The sequence below is a fragment of the Mustela lutreola genome, chromosome 8 (assembly GCF_030435805.1).
Source record: "Mustela lutreola isolate mMusLut2 chromosome 8, mMusLut2.pri, whole genome shotgun sequence".
Taxonomy (NCBI): Eukaryota; Metazoa; Chordata; class Mammalia; order Carnivora; family Mustelidae; genus Mustela; species Mustela lutreola.
This window is the reverse complement of record NC_081297.1, coordinates 83427680-83448249: the sequence shown is the minus strand read 5'-3', so window position 1 is coordinate 83448249 and position 20570 is coordinate 83427680. Positions and strand designations below refer to the sequence as shown.

Genomic DNA, 20570 nt, shown 5'->3' with positions numbered 1-20570 from the left:
AGTTGGATGTTTAACTGGCTGAGCCACCCAGGTGCCCCTACACATTGTTTCTTATTGACGGAGTGGAGAAATGAAAGGTTTTCCCAGGTAAATTTTTATGGATTATTTGACTCAACTGTATTGAAATATTGCCTGTTACAGATCTGTTTTGATCCAGGAAAAACAAACAAACAAAAAAAAACTGCTTTTAGTGATAAAAATCACTATAAAATTTTTGGAGAACATCTTAAAAAGATAACTGGTTTTCTTAATGCCAAAGGAACAAAGCAAATCATCTTGTCCAAGTAACTCACCAGACAGCAGAGGAAAAGTGAGACGCAAGAGTGTGGAATTAGTCACGTGTTATACTGCAGTTTAAATGAAAGAAAAAGAAGCAGAACTTATATACAACAGCCTCTCACAAAGAAAGAGTTCTCATGCATGTCCACTCTCAATTACTGCAGACATTTTTAAAAATAATAAAATATACTAGAATGAATACTGGTGCCACTGGAGAAGGCAGTCCTCTATTCCACCAGCTTTTAGCAGGAGGTGGGGACTTTCTGGGGAAGGGAGCTGTAGTATTCATGGGTACCTTGAGGAAAGCTATGAATGTAGTGTGTCTGGATTTCAGTGAAGACAGTTTTTTCAGAGATGAACAGCAGTGAGCTACTTTAAGCCTCCATTACAGCCTTGAGGGAAAAAAATGAAGATGGAGGAGAAGAAATTTTGGGAAGAATACTGGTCGGGAAGCCAACAACTGCCGTGAAGCAGAATGATCAGGGAAGTGACAGAAACTGAAACTGGGGCACTTCTGTAGGTGACACCACAGACACGACCACTGTCACCCCCTACCCCCACACATAAACACACCACCCCTAGCACAAGAACTAGAATGATCTTCTCCTGAGTCCTTATGTGCAAGGCACTTATACCCTTTACCTACCTTATCTTATATAATCCTCACAGCAACCCTACGGTGGTGGTTTACCACATGAGGAAAGAGGCTTAGAGAAGTGAAGTAACTTGCTGTGATGGTCTTTTTGCTGTGTCTGCTTGGCTGAGCTACAGCCCTCAGATACAGTTACAGCACACCAAGTGCTGCCAGAAAGGTGTTTAGTAGATGTGATTCAAGTCCAAAGGCCATAATCAGTTGACCTTAATAAGGGAGATTATTTTAGATAATCTGGGTGGGCCGGATTTAATCAGTTAAAAGGCCTTAAAAACAGAGCTAAGGCTTCTCTGAAGACAGAGACACTCAGCCGCAGGACAGCTGCTTCAGACTCTGAGAGTTCAAGCCGGCCTTTCCTCACAGCCTGGCTTGTGGAGTCCTGTCTTGCCCAGCCTGCCCTCGCAGTTACAGAAGCCAATTCCTTGCAATAAACCTCTTAATATACACATCTCCTACTAGTTCTGTCATTCCGGTTGAACCCAAACTGATATACATGTCAAAGATCACACAGTAATTAAGTAAAAGAGTTCAGAGCCTCGCAAAGCCAAAAGTAGGTCACAATTTCACATTCCCTCCCAACAGAAGAAGTTCCGATTTGGACATCAGCACTTCACAGAAATGACAACACATCCAAATGTCTGGCAGGCACTGAAGGAGAGGGTAGAAGCTTAGAGCTCTGGAGACCAGACTATGCTAAGCTTTTGAAATGGTGCCAAGGGGTAGGAGAAACACCCATTATGACTATGAGGAAATTGGAGTCATGGAAAACCACTCAGTTCTGATGCAGAATAGAATCAGGGTGTCTAAGCACTGAAGAATGCTTCCCTGACTATGACCATTCCGGAAAAGGCCAGTATTTCTTTCATTTTTTTCTTTTTAAGATTTTACATATTTATTTGAAAGAAAGAATGAGAGAGGGAGAGAGAGAGCACAAGAGGGGATAGGCTCAGAGGGAGAAGAAGACTCCCTGCTGAGCAAGGAGCCTGATGCAGGACTCGATCCTGGGACTACAGGATCATGACCTGAGCTGAAGGTAGTCGCTTAACTGACTGAGCCACCCAGGTGCACCAAGGCCAGCATCATAGGCATTATAACCTAATCCAGGTATCAGCAAAAGCAAGAAACAGAGGTTCATCAGAATTTCAGTTCCACATCAAAACAGGGAAGTTTCCTAACTTGTTCCAGACCAGATTGGTCCTTATGCATAAAAAGAACACAGGGTTTAGCATTTTGAACATCAGCATGTTTTTCCAAAAAAGCACAAAATTGTACTTAGATTTGGATGGTCTACACCCACATCATTGTTATACACGGGAAAACACAATTCTTGCAGTTTATGAGTCAGCAGAAAACATTGACTTAATACTAAAACATGCTAAGAAAACATGCTTAATACTAATCAGGCATGATGCCACACAGAACCTATAAAAGACACAATGTTGCAGTTTAAGGAAGATGGTAGAATGAGGATCCCGAGCTTACCTCCTCCCATAGACAGAGGAGCTGTGAAACCTTCTCTAGATTAGTGAGCCGCAGAAGGGCAGATTTTCTATTTCCACCCCACCTTAAAAACCTAGACCAGAGCAGGATCCGGATACCAAAATGGGGGAGTCTGTTAATCTTAGTGAGCTTGTGAGTTGAATGAGCTGGAGTCCACAAGGCCACACCAGAGTCATGACGGGGCACAGAAAGAGAAGCCAGGTTTAAAAGGGCTGGGGAGCTGGGCGAACACTGTCCGCCTTGACCTTAAAAGCTCAAACAAGAGCAGGATCCAGACATCATAAAGCACAGGTTCAGATGCCATAATTAGCGGGTCACAACGCCATGACTGGTGGGTCAGATCATCACAGGGAGCTTGTGACCTCAGGAAACCAAGGATCAGCAAGACCACACCAGCCCACTGGTACTGGAACACAGCAAAAAAAAAAAAAAAGGAAGCAGCAGTTTAAAAGAGCAGAAGAACTGTGGGAATATTCTTTCTCTTCCGCCCTACAAGTGCAGACCAAGGCTCCAGTTATCACAGGGAGCCTGTGACCTCAGGAAGCCCAGGATCTGCAAGCCCACAGCAGCCCCAGTTATGCTGAGGAACAAGAGAAAAAAACCAGTTTAAAAGTGCCAAGAAACTATAGAAACATTTTCTCCCCTTCTACCTTAAAAACCCACACTGAGCACGGTCCAGCTTAGGGTGAGCTTGCAATGGCAGGGAGCCCACGAGCCATAAGCTTGCACCAGCTGCCCTGTGGTGCTGGAGAACAGAATGAGCCATGGGTTTGTGTTTCTTTTGTTTGCTTTTGTTTTGTAATTTTAATTTTTTTTCTTTTTTAAAATTTTTTCTTGCTTTTATTTGTGGCCATTTTTTTCTTCTTTTTTTCCAACTCTTTTCTATTTCTCTTTCTCTTGTTTTATATTTTTCTTTCATTATAATTTTTCCTTTATTCTTTCTGTAAAAAGCAATGGTTTAAAAGGGTAGCTCCAGGGGCGCCTGGGTGGCTCAGTGGGTTAAAACTTCTGCCTTCAGCTCAGGTTATGATCTCAGGGTCCTGGGATTGAGCCCCGCATTGGGCTCTCTGCTCGGCGGCCAGCCTGCTTCCTCCTCTCTCCCTCTCTGCCTAGTTGTGATCTCTGTCTGTCAAATAAATAAAATCTTTAAAAAAAAAAAAAGGGGTTATACAAAGCTGTAGTAATCAAAACAGTATGGTATTGGCACAAAAATAGACACATAGATCAACAGGACAGAACAGAGACCCCAGAAATAAACTCATGATTATATTGTCAGTTTATCTTTGACAAAGGAGAAAAGAATATGCAATGGGAAAAAGAAAGTCTCTTCAACAAATAGTGTTGGGAAAGCTGGACAGTTACATACAAAAGAAGAAACAAACAAGAAAAAACTCAAATAAACAATCTAACCTTATACTTAAAGGGCTGGGGGCGGGGGGAGAATAAACAAAGCCCAAGGTGAGTAGAAGAAATGAAGGTCAGAACAGAATAAAAGAAATTAGAGCAGAGTAGAAGAAATTAAGGTCAGAGCAGAAACAAATGAGGGGGAGACTAAAAAAAGAGAAGTAAGAAAAAAAGCCACTGAAATCAAGAACTGGTTCTCTGAAAAGAAACTCATCAAGAAAAAAAAAAGGAAAGGACTTAAGTAAATAAAATCAGAAACAAGAAAGGAGAAGTAATAATTAACACCATAGAAATGCAAAGGATTATAAGAGAATATGAAAAATTACACGTCAACAAACTAAACAATGTAAAAGAAATAGAATTTCTACTCTAGGAATTTTTCTAGGAATTTTCCTAGAAACATACAATCTTCCAAAACTGAACCAGGAAGAAACTGAAAATCTAAACAAGTAATGAAGTTGAATTGGTAACCAAAACCACCAAAAAAATAAAAGTCCAGGACCAGACGGCGTGACAGGTGAATTCTACCAGACATTTAAAGAAGAGTTAAGACTTATTCTCTTCAAACCATTCCAAGAAATAGAAGAGGAAGAAAGCTTCCAAAAATATTCTACAAGGTCAGCATTACCCCAATACCAAAACCAGACAAACACATCAGAGAAAAGAAAACTCAGGCAAATATCTCTGATGAACATCGTTGCAAAAATTCTCTATAAAATATTAGTAAGCTACATTCAACAGTACATTTAAAAAATCATTCACCACAATCAGGTAGGATTTATTCTTAGGATGCAAGGATGGTTTAATATTCAGAAATCAATCAACATAATACACCCCATCAACAAAACAAGGGATAAAAACCATATCATTATCTCAACAGATTTAGAAAAAGCATTTGACAAGATTCAACACCATTCATGATAAAAACTCCAAACAAAATGGGGTTTCATAGGGCACCTGGGTGGCTCAATGGGTTAAGCCTCTGCCTTTGGCTCAGGTCATAATCTCAGGGTCCTGAGATTGAGCCCCACATCAGGCTCTCTGCTCAGCAGGGTGCCTGCTTCCCCCCTCTCTCTGCCTGCCTCTCTGCCTGCTTGTGATCTCTTTCAAATAAATAAATAAAATCTTCTTCTTTTTTTTAAAATGGAGTTTCATACTTCAACATGAAAAAAGCCATAAATGACAAACCCACAAGTAACATCATATTCAATGGTAAAAAACTGAGAGATTTCACCCTAAGGTCAGGAACAAGACAAGGATGTCTATTCTCATCACTTTTATTCATCATAGTTCTGAAAGTCCTAACCACAGCAATTGGACAAGAAAAAGGAATAAAAAGCACCTATACTGGTAAGGAAGAAGGTAAACCAACCAAATGTAAACCATTTGCAGACAACATGATACTATACAAAGAAAATCCTAAGGACTCCACCAAAATACTACAGGAAGAAATAAACAAATTCAGTAAAGTTGCAGGGTACAAAATTAATACCCAAAAATTGGTAACATTTTTATACAGTAAACAAAGTAACAGAAGAGAAATTAAAAAAAAAAAAACAAAACCCACTTACAGTTGCACCAAGGAAGAAAAATACACTGAGGAATAAAATTAACCAAGGAGATGAAAGACCTGTACTCAACTATAAATCACGGAGGAAAGAAACACAGGTGAAGATAATGGGAATAAATGGAAAGATATTCCATGCTCATGGATTGGAAAAATATTGTCAAAATATCCATAGTACTCAAAGAAATCTAGATTCAATTCAATCTCTATCAAAATACCAACAGCATCTTTCACAAAACTAGAACAAATAGTACTAAAATTTATATGGAAACATGGAAGACCCAAATAGCCAAAGCAATCCTAAGAAAGAATAATGAAGCTGGAAATATCACAATTCTAGATTTCAAGGTATACTGTAGAAATCAAAACAGTATGGTACTGACACAAAAACAAACACATAGATCAATAAATCAGAACAGAGATCCCAGATATAAACTGACACTTATAAGGTCAATTAATCTATAATAGAGGGGCCAAGAATACCAGATGGGGAAAAGAAAGTCTTTTCAATAAATGGTACTGGGAAAACTGGACAGCTACATGTAAAAGAAAAAGATTTGACCACTTACTACCCCCATAAAAAAGAATAAACTCAAAATATATTAAAAAGCTGAACATGACACCTGAAACCATAAAAGTCCTAACAGAGAACACAGACAGTAATTTCTTGAAATTGGCTATAGCAACATTTTTCTACACATCTCCTAAGGCAAAGGAAACAAAGGCAAAAACAAGTTATCAGGACTACATGAAGATAAAAAGCTTCTTCACAGCAAAAATAATCAACAAAACTAAAAGACAGCTTGCTGAATGGGAAAAGATATTTGCAAATGATATATCCAATGGGGGTTAATATCAAAAATTATAAAGAATTTATAAAACTGAATACCAAAAAGCAAACAATCTGATTAAAAGTGGGCAGAGGACCTGAATAGGTATTTTTCCAAAGAAGACATACAGATGATCAAAAGATAGATGAAAAGATACTCGACATCACTAATAAACAGAGAAATGCAAATCAAAACCATAATGACAGGGCACTAGGGTGTCTCAGTGAGTTAAAGCCTCTGCCTTCAGCTCAGGTCATGATCTCAGGGTCCTGGGATCAAGCCCCGCATTGGGCTCTCTGCTCAGCAGGGAGCCTGCTTCCTCTTCTCTCTCTGCCTGCCTCTCTGCCTACTTGTGATCTCTCTCTGTCAAATAAATAAACAAAATCTTTAGAAAAAAAAAAAAAAAAAACCATGAGGTTATCATCTCCCACCTGTCAGAATGGCAAAAATAAAAAATACAAGAAATAATGAGTGTTGGCAAGGATGTGGAGAAAAAGGAGCAATATAGGCCTACTTCAAGAAACAAGAAAAAACTCAAAGAAACAATCTAACTTTACTCCTACAGGAACTAGAAAAAAGAAGAACAAACAAAGCCCAAAATAGTAGAAGGAAGAAAACAATAAAGATCAGAGCAGAAAATATGAAATAGGGACTAAAAAAAAACAAAATCCAACAACAACAATAGAAAAGATCAATGAAACCAAGAGTTTGTTATTTGAAAAGTGATAACCATTAGCCAGACTCATCAAGAAAAAAAGAGAGGACTCAAAATTAGAAAAGAAAGAGGAGAGGTAACAACTAACCCCACAGAAACATAATTATGAGACTACCATGAAAAATGATATGCCAACAAATCAGACAACTAAAAGAAATGAATAAATTCCTAACACATAAAATCATGTAAAACTGAATCAGGAAGAAAGAGAAAATTTGAACAGATCAATTAGTAGTAATGAAAAGGAATCAGTAATCAAAAACAAAACCTAAGACCCAAAAGTCCAGGATCCAAATTCTTCATAGGTGAATTCTACCAAAATTTTATTTTTTTTTTTTTTTTTTTTTTTTTTTTTTTTTTTTAAAGATTTTTTATTTATTTGTCAGAGAGCGCGAGCGAGAGCGAGCACAGGCAGACAGAGTGGCAGGCAGAGTCAGACGGAGAAGCAGGCTCCCTGCGGAGCAAGGAGCCCGATATGGGACTTGATCCCAGGACGCTGGGATCATGACCTGAGCCGAAGGCAGCTGCTTAACCAACTGAGCCACCCAGGCGTCCCTCTACCAAAATTTTAAAAAGAGAGGGGCATCTGGATGGCTCAGCTGGTGGTTAAGCCTGACTCTTGGTTTTGGCTCAGGTCATGATCTCAGTGTCATTAGATCGAGCCCTCAGCACAGCATCTTCTTGAGATTCCCTCTCTCTCTTCCCCTGCCCCTCCCCCTGCTCATGCTCTTCTCTCTCTAATGAAATAAAATAAATAAATAAAATCTTCAAAAAATTCCTGTCTCAAACTGATCTAAAAAATTAAAGAAGGAAGGGCGCCCTGGTGGCTCAGTGGGTTAAAGCCTCTGCCTTAGGCTCAGGTCATGATCCCAGGGTACTGGGATCAAGCCCCGCATCAGGTTCTCTGCTCAGCAGGGAGCCTGCTTCCTCCTCTCTCTCTGCCTGCCTCTCTGCCTACTTGTGACCTCTGTCTGTGAAATAAATAAATAAATAAATCTTTAAAAAAAAATTAAAGAATGAATGCTTCTAAATTCATTCTACAAGGCCAGCCATACCTTGATACCAAAACTAGAAAAAGACACTATAAAAAAAGAAAACTACAGACTGATATCTCTGATGAACATAGATGTAAAAATTCCCAACAAAATATTAGCAAACCAAATTTAAGAATACATTAAAAGGATCACTCATCATGATCAAGTGGGATTTATTTCAGGGATGCAAGGATGGTTCAATATCTACAAATCAATCAATATGATATACTACACTAACAATTAAGAATAAAAACTATATGAACATTGCAATGGATGTAGAAAAAACATTTGACAAAATCCAACATAATTGATGAGGGAAAAAACCCTCAAAAAAAAAAAAAAAACCCTCAAAAAAGGGTTCCTCCTTATGGGAGGAACATACCTCAATATAATAAAGTCCTCATATGGCAAACCCACAGTTAATATCATACTTAATGGTGAAAAGCTAACAGCTTATTCTCTAAGAAAGGGACTAACACAAGGATGTCCACTCTCACCACTTTTTATTCCACACAGTACTGGAAGTCTTAGCCACAGCAGTCAAAGAAAAGGAATAAAAAACATCCACACAGGTAAGAAAGAAATAAACTGTCATTGTTTGCAGATGACATGATTCTACATTTAGGAAGCCCTAAAAACTACCAATAAACTATTAGAACTAACAAAGTTAGTAAAGTTGCAGGATACAAAATTAATACATAGAAATCTGGTGCATTTTTATACCCTAACAACAAACTAGCTGAAAGAGAAATTAAGAGAACAATCACATTTATCACTACATCTAAATTAATTAATTAATTTTAAAAATACCTAGGAATAAATTTAACCAGGGGTATGAAAGACCTATACTTTGAAAACTTATAAAACACTGATGAAAGAAACTAAAGAGGGCACAAATAAATAGAAAGATACACCATGCTCCTGGATTGGAAGAATTAATGTTGTTAAAATGTCTATATTACCCAAGGCAATCTACAGATTCAATGTAATCCCTATCAAAAATACCAACAGCATTTCTCACAGAACTAGACCAAATAATGCTAAAATTTGGGTAGAACCACAAAAGATCCTGAATAACCAAAGGAATCTTTAGAAAGAAAAGCAAAACTAGGGGCACCTGGGTGGCTCAGTGGGTTAAGCCTCTGTCTTCAGCTCAGGTTATGGTCTCAGGGTCCTGGAATCGAGCCCCGCATCGGGCTCTCGGCTCAGCGGGCAGCCTGCTTACCCCACTCCCCACCATGTGCCTCTCTGCCTACTTGTGATCTCTGTCTGCCAAATAAATAAATAAAATCTTTTAAAAACATTAAAAAAAATAAAAAGCTTTGGGGCACCTGGGTGGCTCAGGGGGTTAAAGCCTCTGCCTTCGGCTCAGGTCATGATCCCAGGGTCCTGGGATCGAGCCCAACATCGGACTTTCTGCTCAGCAGGGAGCCTGCTTCCTCCTCTCTCTGCCTGCCTCTCTGCCTACTTGTGATCTCTGTCTGTCAAATAAATAAAAAATAAAATCTTTTTAAAAATAAAAAATAAAATAAAAAGCTTTAACACAGAAAATAACAACAACAAAATGAAGGACAGCCTCCTGAACAAAAGAAGGTATTTGCAAATGATATATCCAAGGACAGGTTAATACCCAAATTTATAAAGAACTTCTACAACTCAACACCAACAAAACAAATAATCGGATTTTTAACATGGGGTAGAGGACCCAAACAGACATTTTTCCAGAGAAGACATACAGATGGCTAACACACATGAAAAGGTGTTCACTAATCACTAGGGAAGTGCCAACTAAAACCATAATGAAATATCACCTTCACACCAGTGGGAATGGCTAGTATCAAAAAGACAAGAAATGAGAGGCACTGGTGAGGATGCAGAGAAAAGGGAACCTTGTACAGTATTTGGGGGAATGTAAATCTGGCTTAGCCATGAGGGAAAACAGTATGCAGGTTTCTCAAAAAAGAAAAAGAAAAATACCATAAATCTATTAATTCCACTTCTGGGTATTTGCCCAGAAAATGAAAACACTACAGCTGACCCTTGAACAACACACTGATTAGGGGCTTGGCCACCTACACAGTCAAAAATCCATGTGCAACTTGTGACTCCACAATATAACTACTAACACCCTACTGTTGACTGGGAAGGCTTAACCATAATCTACATACCTGATTAACACAGATTCTGTATGTTATATTTATCATATACTGTATTCTTAAAGTCAGCTGGAGAAAAGAAAATCATGAGAAAATACATTCTGTACTACATTTAAAAAAAAAGTACTACTGTACTATATTTATTACTATATTTATTTTTTTAAAATCTGTGTTAAAAGTTAAGTGTCTGCTAATAAACAGTTATTTTAAAACCTTTTGATACATGATTTGTCCTCAGTGCCTTCTACAGTTTGAAGTATGAACTTGAACAGCACCCCCACCCCCGGCCAAGTCCAGGCGGCTTTGCTACAACCAAACACAAGTCCCAGAGGTAGTTATGATTCTTGCTGAAAGAAACTGATGAGCCAAAAGGGCTAGTTGAACTCAGGCTGAAAACTAAGAAAAAGGAGAACTGTCCTAAGAAGCCACTAGCAGCGGGATGCTTGGAAAATTGGGTTTGGTCTCTTTTTTTCTAGGTCAGTGTGGTTGTCTGGAGAAATCTTACAGAAGAGATGGCCTACTAAAAGCAAGATTGTTGGTCTCCCGGGCAGTGCAAACACAGCCCATCTGGGCCACCTCATAACTCAGGACATCTGATCCTCCAACCAGGGAGCTGGGAAGAAACACATGCAGAGCTGGAAACGGTGTTCCACATTTCACCCTTTTCTCTAGATCTTTGTCAGAACAAGTATTAATCTTCACAATTATGTATTCATTTAAATATCAAGATCTACTTTATAAAGGGTTCAATTTCAATTCTATCTACTGCACATTGATCTTTTAAAATCTGTATTTCTGTAAAATACACATGGCTCTGGGACTATTCTAGCTCAACTATCCGAGTCCATTCTTTCTATATTCTCCTCTCCTAGGAAAAATGGTGAAGAGGTACTTTAATGTATCTAGAACTTATGCTTTTTTTTAAATACATTTTTTTAAGATTTTATTTATTTATTCATATGAGAGAGAGGGAGAGAGAGAGAAAGAGAGAAAGTTTGAGGGAGAAACAGGCTCCCCGCAGAGCAGAAAGCCCAATGGGGGTCTTGATCCCAGGACCCCAGGATCATGACCTGAGCAGAAGGCAGACACCAAACCGATGGAGCCACCCAGGCGCCCCTAGAGCTCTGCTTCTAAGTATCTTCTAAACCCGAGGTCGTCCACACTGTACCTGAATCAAAATAAGAACACCTTCTGAGGTGTTTCCATGAGTATTCTTTTTTGGTTCACAAACCTTCACTAAGTGATTATATTGGAAGTCCAGGCTGAGGGTGTCTTTTGGCGTGGTCCCACGGAATGGCACGGGAAGGGTCTGAGAGCGTGCCTGGAGCACACGTCCATCCTGAGGGTGTATCAGCGATGGGGACAGTGGAACAACGCAGGAAAGGGCATCAGAAGCCCGGAGACCTCCTTCCCAGCAGGTTGTAATGAGAACAAATGAAACCAAACTTATGATGCTTTTCAGATGAATGTAAAAATGGATCTAAAGACAGAAGCAGCTCCTTTTTCAAGGAAGGAAAGATGAAAGAGAGAAAGAAGTAGTCCAGAAGGATTTGGAGTAAAGGCTAAGACCTAAGAGCCACAAACCTGGCAGGAACCCAGACCTCTTGTCTTTTGTTTTGTTTGGTTTGGTTTTGTTTTTTTTTTTTTTAAAGATTTTATTTATTTATTGGACAGACAGAGATCACAAGTAGGCAGAGAGGCAGGCGGGGTGCGGGGAGTGCTGAGCAGAGAGCCTGATGTGGGGCTTGACCCCAGGATGCTGGGATCATGACCTGAGCCAAAGGCAGAGGCTTTAACCCACTGAGCCACCCAGGGACCTGCCTTTATTTTTTTATTTTTATTTTTTTTCAAATCTGATTAGAAATGTGCCACAGTTCTTCTTTGGAGGTGACACAGAAGCTCTGTTGCTGACCAGGGGCCAAAAAGAAGATGCATGGATCTTTCCTTCTGGAGGGGAGGCAAATCATTGCTTGTATAGGGCTTTCTGGGTCCACAGTCTGTGCTGCACCGCAGGCATGGCAGGGGAAACCCCCCACAACACTAACAGCACAACTTCACTGGTCAATTCCTTTCCCACTTTTCCTATCCAATGCAAAAAACAAACAAACAAACAAGCCAAAAAACAAACAAACAAAACTACCAGCAGTTCTTCCAAGCATGTCACTGATGACTTTCCATACCCATGTCTGTGCTCCGTCCTCAAAGACCCTCTTCTTCACTGCCTCCCCTAGAGCTCTCTATGTATTGATACTAAAGTTGACACCTTCTCTGCAAGTGAGTCCCTGCTCCCCAAACTAGACAGAATTTCTCCCAGCTTTGGGTGGGGAGGCTCACTCCTAACAGTTAAACTATAGATCTTACTAGGTTCTATCTGGTCTTACACATATTTTGACTACTTTTGACCTATTTATAAACTCCTGCATCTTTTTTCTGGCTTTTTCCATTTCTCCATCTCTGCTTGCTTAGTAGAGTAGCATGTATTTAATGGATAGTTTATGAATGAACCAGACTTGTTCATACCTTAGACCAACCGCTGATTTAAAATCAACTGGGGCCCTGCCTTTGGCTCAGATCATGATCCCAGGGTCCTGGCATCGAGCCCTGCATTGGGCCCCCTGCTCAGTGGGAAGCCTGCTTCTCCATCTCCCATTCCCCCTGCTTGTGTTCCCTCTCTGTGTCTTTCTGTGTCATATAAATAAATAAAAATCTTTAAAAAATATAAAAAATAAAATCAACAAATCTTCATTAGGCATTCATAGGTACAAGGACTTGAAGATTGTAAAGATGAGTAAGAACTCTGCTCTCCTACGATGGGGATAGAGCTAAGAAACCTACCTAAATGACTTGTGACAAGAGGGCCAAGTGTTTTAATGGGTGCGTGCACACACACACATACACACACATACACACACACACAGTGAAAATAGAAGGGAAGAAGCATTTCTGTTGGGGAAGGAGAGGTTCTGGGAAGGCTTCATGAAAAGAAGGGAAAATTCACCTACTGTGTATCAGATTTCACTAAACAGTTTGTAATCATCTCATTTAATTCCCATATAAGCCTCCAAGTTAGGCATTTTTTACTACCATTTTAAGGACAAGGAAATTGGGGTTCAGAGCAGTTTAAATAATTTGGCCAAGGTCACATAGCTATAAATAATGAAACTGGCGATCACATCCCCAGTGGCCTGATTCTAAAGCTCATGATCATTTCCCTACACAGGCAAGTAAACATACAGTGACACCTGAGCTCAGCCTTCTAGACTACAGAAGACTTCTACAGCTTATCTGGAGGGAGGGCAGGAGGATTCCAGGAGTAGCCAAAAGCCGGAGCAACGCCTGAAGGTAGCAAAGTTTCAAACATATGGGGAAAGGCAGATTCCCTCACATAAAAGCCTATAGGACATACAAGGGAGACAAAATGGAGATGTTTGGGAAGAGAAAGCCAGTGGATGATTTTCTATATTCCCTATGATACATTTGGAACATACGGTAAAGTATAATTTCTTATCTACTTAAAAAATAAGTATTATAAGCAAAATATTTTCTTTATAAGTAAAACATTTTGAATGCATTGGCAATTACTGTTTTATGGCAATAATCTTGACCTTCAATAATAAATATCCTGTAATGCAAATCATGTTGACTGGAAGAGTAATTCTCTCCACATTTCCTTCTCCTCCAGCTTTTGATTTTATCTCTCTGTAAAGATATTATTTAGAGATTTAAACCACAAGATTAAAGACTAGAGAAACAAAATGCCAATAACGTACTTGAATAAATGACAAATTTCCTATCATGCTAAACAACATTTAAATATTTTTTAAGATATTATTTATTTATTTATTTATTAGACAGGCAGAGATAAAAAGTAGGCAGAGAAACAGAAAGAGAGAGGGGGAAACAGGCTCCCTGGGATCATGATCTGAGCTGAAGGCAGAAGCTTAACCCCTGAGCCACCCAGGCACCCCTATGTAGATATTTTCAAATAAGAGTTTTAATATTATAAAACTGGACTGATTTAAATATTTTAAGAAATTTTTTTAAAAACTGGGCTGGGAGATGGGAAGAGGGAGAGGGAGAGAGAGAATCTTAAGCAGGCTCCATACCCAGGGCAGGACCCCAAACAGGGCTGGACCTCACAACCCTGAGATGATGACCTGAGCTGAAATCTAGAGTAGGATGCTTAACTGACTGAGCCACCCGGGTGCCCCTTAAAATATTTTAAATTTAAAAATGGGGGTGAGAAGATATTATAGCCTAAGTATTATGATTTAGATAGTATATGTGAGGGACAAGTAAATAGACTTCACATAAGAGCAGAAAATGGGGGCAGGGGGGCATAGTTAAGTGCTCCATAAATTGTTGGTAAATACCCCAAACTACTACAAGCTACTGCAGAGAATATCTTCCACCTGTAGTCCCAGCACCAATAAGAGTTTAAACTGTAGCTTCTAAGTTCTCACAGCCTCCTGCCACAGGGAAGGAGGGAGGCACTGGGTGAGGCAGGTGGGGTACAGAAGGGCTGAGATTTGGGTGGGAGAAGCCACTCCAGGGAGCAGACCCACGGAAACCAGGACAGGAAATCACTGTCTCACAGAGCAGGCAGATGTCTCATCTCCTACACGGCACCCGGTCACTGAGTCCCCAGGAATGCTGATGACCATCCTGATGCTGACTCATGACCCAGATTCCAGGCACCTGCATCACTCAGCTGCCATGGTGGGAAACCGGAGGTCTTCCACTCAACGGGACAACTGAAATCGGGGCTACTAGGATGAAGTGTTACTACCTTATTGAGGATTTCCTGAGCATTATGTAAAGGGAAAGATTTCAAAAGGATGCGATAATCAATGTTGACAACACAGAAAGAAGTCATGCTTTTTAGAACTAGGGAGTCTTGCCACAAGGAAAAAGGTCAAGTGAAAGGTGCTTACTATACTCACTATACTCATATTTTGGCTTCCCCTATATATTTAATTTAATTTATTTTGAGAGAGAAAGAGAGAGAATCTCAAACGGACTCGCCCCTGAGCATGGAGCCCTATATGGAGCTCAGTGTCGGGTCCCGGAGATCATGACCTGAGCCAGAATCAAGAGTCAGACACTTGGGGCGCCTGGGTGGCTCAGTGGATTAAGCCGCTGCCTTCGGCTCGGGTCATGATCTCAAGGTCCTGGGATCGAGTCCCGCATCGGGCTCTCTGCTCAGCAGGGAGCCTGCTTCCCTCTCTCTCTCTCTCTGGCTGCCTCTCTGTCTACTTGTGATTTCTCTCTGTCAAATAAATAAATCTTTAAAAAAAAAAAAAAGAGTCAGACACTTGACCAACTGTGCCTCCCACGTGCCACTCCCTATATATTGTAAACATTAAATTACTTAAACTTTAATGGGCTGGCAGTCCCTCCGCTCCCTCTCTTCTCCCACCTCCATCCAGCCGCTTTCCCCTTCCCCCACTCACTCTTCTTCCCCCACCAACCCCTTGCCTTGCCCTTCTCTCTTTTTCCTTCCCCTTCCCTTTAACCCCTTCCGCATCTCCCCATCTCTTTCCCTCACTTTCCACCTTCCTTCCATCTTGCTCTTTTACTCTCTCTCCCCTCTTCGTTCTTTACTCCGCCCCTAGTCTCCCTCTTTCCTCTCCCTCCCCTTCCCAAGCCCCCACTGCCTTCCCAAACCCGTGAGCAGCAGTTTCAGTCTGCCCTGGTTTATGTTGAGTAATGCATCTCAGGCTGAGACTTTGCCTAAGGATCCCGGCCAGGAGCAGTAGCTTATGTAAAGTTGACTGGCACATGATTTTTTTACTTCTAAGTCACAAAAGTGAATTTAAGCCACTATAGTTGCAGAACTACACCTCAGAAAGAGTGGTCTGAGAACCTCGCAGGTGGAAACACGCTACAGGAAGGAAAGGGAAGGGGAGAAAGCAGCCCCCCAAATGCCAAGACCCAAACCATCTCTGGCAGTCAGTCCCGAGAATGCACTGCTCCTGCAAGACAGCCTTTCCCTGATTCCAAGGATTCTGGAATCATTTACCGGGAGGATACCCAGTCACTTGGCAGCTTGCTCAATCTTAGTGTTTACCATAAGCCTGTCAAAAAATTGAGCGGGTTGGGACGCCTGGGTGGCTCAGTTGGTTGGGCAGCTGCCTTCGGCTCAGGTCATGATCCCAGCGGCCTAGGATTGAGTCCCACATCGGGCTCCTTGCTTGGCGGGGAGCCTGCTTCTCCCTCTGCCTCTGCCTGCCACTCTGTCTGCCTTTGCTTGCTCTCGCTTCTCTCTCTATGACAAATAAGTAAATAAATAAAACTTAAAAAAAAAAATTGAGCGGGCAATTACGTGAGGCACCAGCTGATTTCGATCGCTATTCTCACAATCAGCCCTGAAGTTATTTTCAGCTGTGTAACTACCATGAGGTGGGTGGGGGTAGATTCTCCCCACCACCACTTTTAGATTTGTATTTTATTACCAGGGTCTTAATGTCAAACAGCCTAGGGAAAAGAAATCTTCAGGGATTTTGTGTAAGGAAAACATGGCCATAGATTCTGATATAGAGACCTGTTTTGTTGTGTTTTTCCCACTGGGGATAGGGGAACTTGTAACCATATATATTTTTTCACCCTTAGGTGAAGGGGGTGTCTGAAGGTGTGCGTGTTGCTCCTTAGCGCCACCTAGTGAGACAGGAAAGGACGGAAATCAGCAAGGCCAGTAGCCACAGATTTTCCACAGCAATTTTTCACTCCTGCTTTTAACTGTTGGCCAGCCTACCACCACCTACATCACAGCTTCTGTGACACTAAGGATGATATCCCTTATGAAATGCTTGGTACGTAATAGGACCTCAAGAAATGCTGGCCCTCCCAGGCCCCACTGAAACTTTGCTACTTTTATCTAAGAAAGATTCATTTTAATCATTCCCAACTTCACATGTGGTAGTCAGCTAAATAGCAATAAACGATTTGTTTGAAAATCTTAAAGTCCATAAGGCTTACGTGGTGAAAGTCACTCTGAATGAGTCGGTCCATTTCCATATTTCTCTTTTTATCAAGATTTTACTTATTTGACAGAGAGAGACCACAGACAGGCAGAGTAGCAGGCAGAGGGACAGGGAGAAGCAGACCTCCCACTGAGCAGGGAGCAGGAGGCAAGGCTGGATCCCAGGACCCTGGAATCATGACCTGAGCAGAAGGCAGCAGCTTAACCGATTGAGCCATCCAAATGTCCCTCATGTTTCTCGCTTTTCAGTAGAATCCAAACATTCTTTGAGTTTGGCCAATTTTTGACTTGTGTGGGATAACATTTTAATGAACCAGACAAGCCTCGTTAATTTCACAAAGCAAGTGGGAGCTGCAAGTTAATAACTGTATTAAGCTAATGTTTATAGAGCATTTGCGATTTCTCCAGTAGTGGACTATGCACTTTATTTGTACTTAAATGCATTTATATCTCGTTTAATCCTAACAATCCTATAAGACAGATACTATAATTATCCCCACTTTACAGATGAAGAAACTAAGGCTAAGGTAAATAACCCCAGCACCACGTCTGAGTTTAACACCATACATACTGCCCTCTATTTGCAAAACAGAGCCTATTCACATCTTTCTATCATCCAGAAAACGTGCGTATATTCAAATGATGAAATTTGGAAATCTCTCCCGATCCAAGTTCCCATAACTGTATTAGATTTTCAAAAGCACCTCTCCTCATTGCTGTATTTCAGAGAATCAAAACTCCTCATCCTATTCCAATAGGCAAGCGCGGATTTAATCAATAGCTTTCCTGAAATTCGTCCAGTCTTCCTTCAATTATTTCTTTTTTTCCTGCCTCCCTTTTGACTTAACAGATATTTTATAACCGCCCCAAAATTGCGACTAGTCCCCTGGAAGAGACAACAGAATGTCGCCAGTGTTTTTGCTCGAGAGAGGAACAAGACAAAGCAACGCTTCCGACTCAATTCACAAAAAGTCCACTAAAACATAAAACATCCCCCTGATGGCTTTCCTAAAACAGTAACGGTAAACGACGAGAGCCTCCTCTCGCCCACGGAAGGCTGTTGCGGTGCAATCTGGGGTTTTCGAGTGAGAGGTGCGGCGGACCTGCGTCCACGCGCTCCCGCGCCCGCCTGCCCGCCCCACGACCCGGCCGTTTGGAAAACGGGTTACGGAGACTTGAGTATTTCCAGTACGGAGGCTACCGCTGGCAGAAGCCGGGTTCCTTCCATGGCTGATGACAACTGCTTCACACAGAAGAGGAAATCTAAGAAGTCCACAAAACAGACCCCGCAGACGACGAAGTGGGATCCCAGGGGTCGGCCGAGGGCGGCTGCTCGCCGTTTCAAGGGGGCTGGTCCCTCGCCAGCTCACCTTCGCCAAAAGGTCCAGCCGGGGCCAAGAAACGAGTCTGCGGGCCACAGGAAAGCCGGCTGCGAGCCCGGGGACTCCCCGCCTCCCTCTCCCCCGCAGGACCGCGTGGCGCCGCGCAGCACCTGTGCCCCCCGGCGACGACCTCGGTCCGGGAGCCAATCGGAACCTGTGCGGGGTGGGGGGAGGAGAGCCCTCCGCACGCTTTGCCCGCCTCGCGGGCCGCTCGCCCCCAGCCCGGCCCGGGATGCTCCTGCGCGCGCGGCCCCGCTCCCCACCTGGAGCCTCCCGCCCGCAGCCTCACCTCTAGCCGCAGCCTCCTGTTCCGCCGCCATCGCAGGAGCCACCCGGCCCGCTCTGCAGCCCCGGGGCTGGCGGCATCGAGAGCTCCGGGCCCGCCCTGCGCCGGCCTGGGAGCGGGAACGCGGGCGCCGGGGGAGCTGGGCCGCGCGTCTCGACGGTCACCCCCGCGGCCCCTGGGCGCGCAGCCGGCGCCGACTCGCAGCCCGGCCGCCCGGGACCGCAGAGCCAGCGGCCTGGGACTGGCCTGCCGCGGGGCTCCCAGCCGGAGAAAGGCACCCGGCGCGGGGCGGAGTCACGGCGGCCCCGCCCCCGACCCCTGCGGCTGGAGGCACCGCGGGGAACGGCGGGCGAGGCAGCACCTCGAGGCTTTCCGGAAAGCGGCTTTTAAAACAGGTTTCCACATCCCTTTAAGGATTCGTTGTGTACCTGTTCCGTGGGTTGGAGTTGTTTCCCTTGGGGGGAAAGGTAAAGGATGAATGGAGATGTTGCAAGGTGGGGGCGCTGGGGGAGGGAGGAGCTGGAATAGAAACTTCGCGGGTCCACAGAAGGGCGAGGGAACGGCTTCGCTGCAGAGACAGGGGTGCGAAGTGATAGAGAGGGGGTCACTGAGGAAGCTGTTTTGGCTCCTGCAACCGTTGGGTAAATCCAGAAGCAACATCCTTTGGGGATCATTACACACACACACACACACCACCACCACCACCACCACCACCACCCCACCCCGGTGCGGAATAAGCGGCTTCTCTCCCCGCCCACTGGTCCCTAGCCCCGTTCCTTGCTTACAGTTTGGCCAGTAGACGAAGGTAGTGGAGGAAAGGAACAGCAGAGAGAACACTAAATCTTTGCATCAGCTCGCCTAAATCTATAATTTTCCTACCGTGACTCTTCGTTATAGCGTCTTAAACTAGCTACCCATGTGTTCCGAGGGCTATTTCGGGCCAAACCTGGGCAAGGGGATTGGAACAGCGTTCCTGGGCAGAGATAAGCATGTCCAGGGAGAAACTGCTGCCCTCTGAAGTGGGGATGGCAATTTTACCAGCTGGAGGTGGAAGGAGGTGCTGAGAACTGTGGCTGCCCTCAGTAATGCACACCAAGGCACTTCCCTTTTCAACACTATTCTTGACACCTCAGGATCCCAGCTTTGACTTGGAGCTCTACCTGAAATCCACCAACACCAACTCCAGCGGCAGCTCAAAAATAAAAATTCCACAGACAGCCTGGCAACTAGTCTTTAATCGGGGGTAGGTTTCCCTGAATATGTCCAAACCTGGCTTTCCAGGTAAATGTGTAGGGTTTGGGGATGGTTTACCAAGTGGGGAGGCATTCTAAGACATCGGCATGTATTAAATGTCACCTTTCTGGTGAAGCAGTACCATGGTTAAAATGCAGAGTACACACTATGTATATATGTATAGGGGCTCAGAGATGAGCACTGGGGCCAGGATCACTTAGTGGGTGGGAGAAGCCAGACTGTAAAAACCAGATCTTCTTAGGCGTTCATACTACGGTATCCAATAAGCTTTCTGGTGAATCATTGCAGTCCTCATTTCTTAGAAATGATGATTCACTTCCACTCAAGCCTGAAAGCCAAAGAAAAGGAATCCAGTACCTAAATATGATAGGAGGAAGTAATGCTCAAGGAGAAGAGGCCACAGGGTTCTCCTGGGGCAAGTCACTTTCAAAGCTTCATATGCACTCCCCCTTAATGTTCAAGTTTAAATCTTACTTGCTACTTTTTCTTTATGCTCTGGAGCTTTCCACTCTAGGACTCTTTTTTAACC

General features: G+C 42.9%; 1 protein-coding gene across 2 annotated transcripts in view; it reads right to left on the bottom strand.

Annotated features, from left to right (window-relative positions):
• Positions 1-18959, bottom strand: part of BMAL2 (basic helix-loop-helix ARNT like 2) — a 105949-nt gene extending 86990 nt beyond the window's left edge. For both annotated transcript variants that reach the window (XM_059185836.1, XM_059185837.1), the window contains exon 1: positions 18791-18959. In XM_059185836.1, coding sequence (XP_059041819.1) covers positions 18791-18821 — 31 coding nt within the window. In that variant the 5' untranslated portion in view covers positions 18822-18959. The remainder of the gene's footprint in view (positions 1-18790) is intronic.
• Between the last annotated feature and the right edge of the window lie 1611 nt (positions 18960-20570).